This window comes from Rhodamnia argentea, unplaced genomic scaffold, assembly GCF_020921035.1.
Source record: "Rhodamnia argentea isolate NSW1041297 unplaced genomic scaffold, ASM2092103v1 Rarg_v2.18, whole genome shotgun sequence".
Taxonomy (NCBI): domain Eukaryota; kingdom Viridiplantae; phylum Streptophyta; class Magnoliopsida; order Myrtales; family Myrtaceae; genus Rhodamnia; species Rhodamnia argentea.
This window is the reverse complement of record NW_025955867.1, coordinates 1-5,000: the sequence shown is the minus strand read 5'-3', so window position 1 is coordinate 5,000 and position 5,000 is coordinate 1. Positions and strand designations below refer to the sequence as shown.

Genomic DNA, 5,000 nt, shown 5'->3' with positions numbered 1-5,000 from the left:
CTTCAATCATATTTGCACATAATTCTTCCTTTCGGAAGAAAATATGATGCGAGGACCCGATCCACCAACTATCTGAAATGTTGGCAAACAGGGCCATAGTAGTGACCAAGACTACCTTTTCCTGATCATCATGGCTTTTTCCCTTTGCCCTTCTTTCATGAGCACTCAAAACTCAAGTGACCTTTCTTCTTGGAGGACCAACACTCTATGTTTTTCAGGTCCTTCTGCACTCACTTTGTGCTTCTTCTTCTTTTTTTAGCAGCATTAGTTTTTAATGACTGCTGTTTAAATCTCTTTTCAGCTTCTGCCTAAAGAAAATGGTCGGATCAATCAATAGTTAAAGGAGGAGTTTCACGGGAGAGAGTGGTTGTCAAAGACTCAAACGACTTCAGTAGACTTCCCGGTCACTGATCACGATCAGTCAAAATGACTCTCACTGCTACCAATTCTTTGATCATCTTCTCCATCTTGTCTGAGTGCTGAGACAGGCTCGTCCCCTCTTGCATCTTGCTTGGAAAGAACCGTTGCCGAAGAAACTTCATGTTTACCATTGTCATTGACTCATACATTCTCGGTGGAGTCTCCCACTGAAACTAGTACCTTATCCTTGACTGCCATTAGCGCCAGATCCGCGGGCTTATCTTTTCTCAAGAATGAAAAAAAAAGATCCTGTTCTTTGAGAAGGAACTGCATTCTCATCTTCCAAACATCTACATTTCGAGGAAAAATCTTGCGATGCTTGACAATCGTATGCGTTAATGCAGTAATCATATCAGCAACCATAGATCCAGAAGATTGTATCACTACCATATCTTCACAACCTGGGCTCTCATACCAGATGATAACAATTTTTAGCTGAAATAAAGAAAAAATTTCTAGGAATGTGCAGAGCTGAGACCGGCTGTTGTTGAGTGGCAGCAAATGAGAAAGACTTCTACTTTTATTTTATTCGAAAAACTATATAAATTAGAATATATATAAGTCAAGTTAGAAATATGAAAATAGAAAACTATTTGAGATCACTCCACTCTCTCTAGACAATGGATTTCTTCAACGTGTGTATCCTACTCTCATCTCAAAACCCAACCTCAGAAAAACAAACAGCAGGCTTTCCCTTCATTTGTTTGTGCCCTTTGATTGAGTCCTTTTAAAAGACCCAAGAGATCCCCCAAAGGGCGTGTCTAACTACCTCATAGATAGAGCATCCACAAGACACTGAATTAGCCTAGAAATGGATGCATCTTTTTGCTATCTCTCACGACCTTTCGGTCCCCGGTTTCACTGGAAAATTGGAAGGTCACAAACCGCCCTCTACAGTTGCAAATGTGAAAGGGTGCTAAAGCAGGACCCGTGACTCTAAAAAATGACTGCTCAATCGAGACTTGAGTCACCTTGAAGTCAGTCAAGCCACATACTCAACAACGTCTCTGTATGAACTGTGGAATCCCATCCCTAAAAGACACTAGAATAACTTCAAACACTGGATCCGAAGATCCACGTGTATTCCAAAATTCTGGTCTTCTTCAATCAGGTTCTCAAACCAATCAGGGAACTTCCAAAGACCAAACGATTTAATCCCAAACTCTTTCTGGCGGAACCTTCCGAGTTTTTAGAGAAAAACCACGCAGAATTTTTGCGAGATTTTGAAACAACTTGTTTCATCAAAGCGGCGAAACCTCGGGATACTTTCTTCTGCGAGTCTGAGACCTTACTTCTGCGACTAGTCGACTTTTGCAAGTCCTCATCTCGACAAAATCTCCTTAAAGTCTCCTCTATCTCAGAATCTATTCTAAAAGAAAAAGAATCTACCAATAGCCCTACAATGGATTGAGTTACATAGTGCCACCCAGGTTTGAAACCCACTCTTTAGAAGTTTATATGCACGCATGCATGTGTCATCACCTCATTGGTCGGAGGTCCAGGGGGTCCAACAAAAAAAATCTTCTTCTTTTTTTATATTTAGATTCTTAGTTTTTCTTAGAATAAAGAAAGAGTAGAAAGAAAGGGTACGCTCTCTAGAAGATTTGCTCGAGGCTGTTCACTTTCACTTGGTGGCCTGGTATCTTGAAACTTCTTTGCTTGCGAGGGCAGGAGTGGAAACGTCTGAGAGAGCGCTTCGCGAAAGAATCGTGTGGCGCAGTGAAAGGTTTCCCGTTGGGCTTTCCGGCCCTCCTGGTCTTCACCTAATTGTGGAAGAGGGGGGGTGAGTGGATACTCAACTCTCTCTCGCGCGCCTTTCTTCAGCTTGTTCCTCTTCGTCTATTCAGGACGGGGCAGGCAGCCCACATACATGAAGAGAAGAAGAGAGGGGGGAGTTCCTTGATATTAAGGTGTCAAGGCGGTCGAAGAAGGTCACAAGTGGAAGCAACCGATGCTTTGGTCATTCAGTTGACTCCTTGCTGCCAGTTCGTGCTTGCTGTCATGCTGGCAAAAGCAGGGGTTTCGGCCGGTTTACCTACTATTGGATTTGAACCAATGACTCTCGCCGTATGAAAGCGATACTCTAACCGCTGAGTCAAGTAGGTCAAGCTGAGTCAAGTCAGAGAAAATAGACCCCTATAAGAGAAAGCCGCGCAACCAGAGTTCCCCAACCTATACAAGGGGGGGGCGGAGCGCTACGAAAGATAAAGTGTTCTCACTATACGAAATGAAGCAGTGACTAGCACGCTAAGATCAACCACTTGGAGAACGTGGAGCCTTTCTTTCTCGGCCGTCTGTCTTAATAGTTGTGGATTCCGATTCATGCGGTCGTTCTCTGCTGCATTGGTGTTTTCACTCCCCACTCTCCACCATAAAAAAATGTTTCCACTCTATCTCAGGAGTAGTTAAAGGAAGGGTCAGAGTAGGAAAAAATGCACTAAGAATAAGAAGTAGGGCATAATGGATCAATTCATTCAACAAGATCCGTTCTGATCGGACCAGAATGAATGGGATTGGTCTGACCTCTCGCTCGGATGGTTGACTCCCGCCGCCGACAGATGTCCCATGCCACGTTTCGTGAACAGCTATGCCCGAGAATGAATGAATTGTGATATAGCGCCGAATAAGCCACTGCTCTATTCCCGACTCGAAATCCATAAAGGACTTTAAGGGAGAGAAAAAAGGGGCCCTATACCATACATCCTGCTGCCTCGGGACGACTGCACGTTACATCATAGCAGCACGACCAAATGAAGCCGGAAAGCCCTTGTATAGGTTGGGCGACCCTGCGCACCCGGCATCCTGCAAGAAAAGGCCCCTGACTATAGATAGGGCGTTAGCGCCCCAACTTGAAAACTCAAGGAAAGCCTTTATTGATATGATATAAAACAAACAAGCAATCTATCAACCTAATAACGAGGGCCCTCTCGTTGTAAAGCTACAGCTCGAAAGCTTTCTTTACTTTGAGAAAGAAGGGCCCACTCTTATTATATAATATTATTAAAGGCCCCTTAGATAGATGGGCTAAGGGCCCTTTTCTTGCTCGTTAGCGCTAACCTTTGATTGCAGTTTAGGCTTGACTAAGAACATAGAAAGGGCGTTTTCAGCTTACTCTGCTACAGCGGACCGTTAGCAGGGTGCCGCGCTTTGTGGGCTTGAAGGACTTAGCACCGTGACAAGTGGTATCAGAGCCAAAGGCTAGGCCAAGCCATGGCTAGGGGGAAGAACCCGTAGGCTAGTGCCGTCGAAGAGGCTCGACGGGAGCGGACTCGTTATCGTGTGGATCGCCTTGTTACACAACTGAAGGGAGAGATTCCGAGCGGTTGCTTCTCTGGAGAAAGATGGGCTGGTTATGCGGACCATGATGGAAGGCCAAGAGCAAGGGCCTAAAGTTTCGTCTCTCAAAAGCAAGGACTCGAAGAAGAAGCCTTAGGCCAATAACTGCGAGCTCAAGATCAGGAGCCAAAGCGGACCGAGAAGAAAGAAGGAAGGCTTCATCTACTCCAAGCCCCTAAAGAAGTCAAGGTTTGGAACCCCAAAAAAAGGATTGTAAATGGAAAGAGTTCGTTTCTTTCTCAAATTGGATTAATGGATCGTCCGTCCAACTGGAAATGATAACAGAATGCATATGTCATTAAAAGGAATTCCAATAAGGGGAAAAATAGAGTATACCACCAACCTTATTTCCTATATGAGGGAGGAAGCAAATTGAAGAACCCGCGGATACGGGAAAAACTCAAATTTATTGTTAGCCAAGGAAAATGACTCGTGGTAAAGACAGATAGACTTTGACCAGACGTGCTCGGAATCTTTTTTTTTTTTTTCGATCCGAGCGAAGTTGTTATCACTCCTTCACCTCGTAAACTCGGTAAAGTGGCTTTGCTCCTCGCTTTTGTTCAATTATAAAAAAGAATCACTTTGATGGAGATTTATAGCATCATTCAAGTAAATACAGATTGAGATCGTAGAAACATGAGCTTGTGATATAGCTACACCTAATTCCGGACCGGTTAATGCAAGAACTATAAATAAAGGACCAAGATCCCCTATGAAATAGAAAAGATCATTCATACATAGCATAGTCCAAGCGGACCCACTTAAAATCTTGACTGAACTATGACCGGCCATCATATTAGCAAATAAACGTATTCCTGAGCTTAATGCGCGAAAACAATGAGGGATTAGCTCAAGGAGTACTAAAAAAGGTGCTAACGGCAGTGGGACTCCTGCGGGTAAAAAGAAGCTTAAAAAATGAAGCCCATTTCTTTGAAATCCCACTATAGTAATGCCTATAAAAATAGAAAATGAGAGACCCAAAGTAATGAGAAAATGACTTGTAACTGTAAAGCTATAAGGTATCATACCCTGGGGATTACGAAATAACGAAAAAGTAAAAGTGACCAAGATGCAAGGGAAAAACTTTTGTTTCACATTTCCGGAAAGACCACTTATTTGTTCGTTTACCAGGTTTAGCACGAAATCATAAATAAACTCTACCAAGGATTGCCAAGCATTTGGTACTGAGTTTCCTCCTCCCTTTTTAGTAACAAAATAAAGCAGAAGTAGGACCAAACTGAGAG

At 43.3% G+C, this 5,000-nt stretch overlaps 1 protein-coding gene across 1 annotated transcript in view; it reads right to left on the bottom strand.

The window, feature by feature from the left end:
• Positions 1–4,995, bottom strand: part of LOC125313362 (ATP synthase subunit a-like) — a gene marked incomplete at its 5' end in the record, with an annotated part of 6,198 nt that extends 1,203 nt beyond the window's left edge. The window contains 2 exon segments of the mRNA XM_048273134.1: positions 1–4,335; positions 4,338–4,995. The exon segment at positions 1–4,335 is cut by the window's left edge and continues 1,203 nt beyond it. Of these exon segments, the coding sequence (XP_048129091.1) occupies positions 4,265–4,335; positions 4,338–4,995 (729 nt within the window).
• Positions 4,996–5,000: the final 5 nt, after the last annotated feature.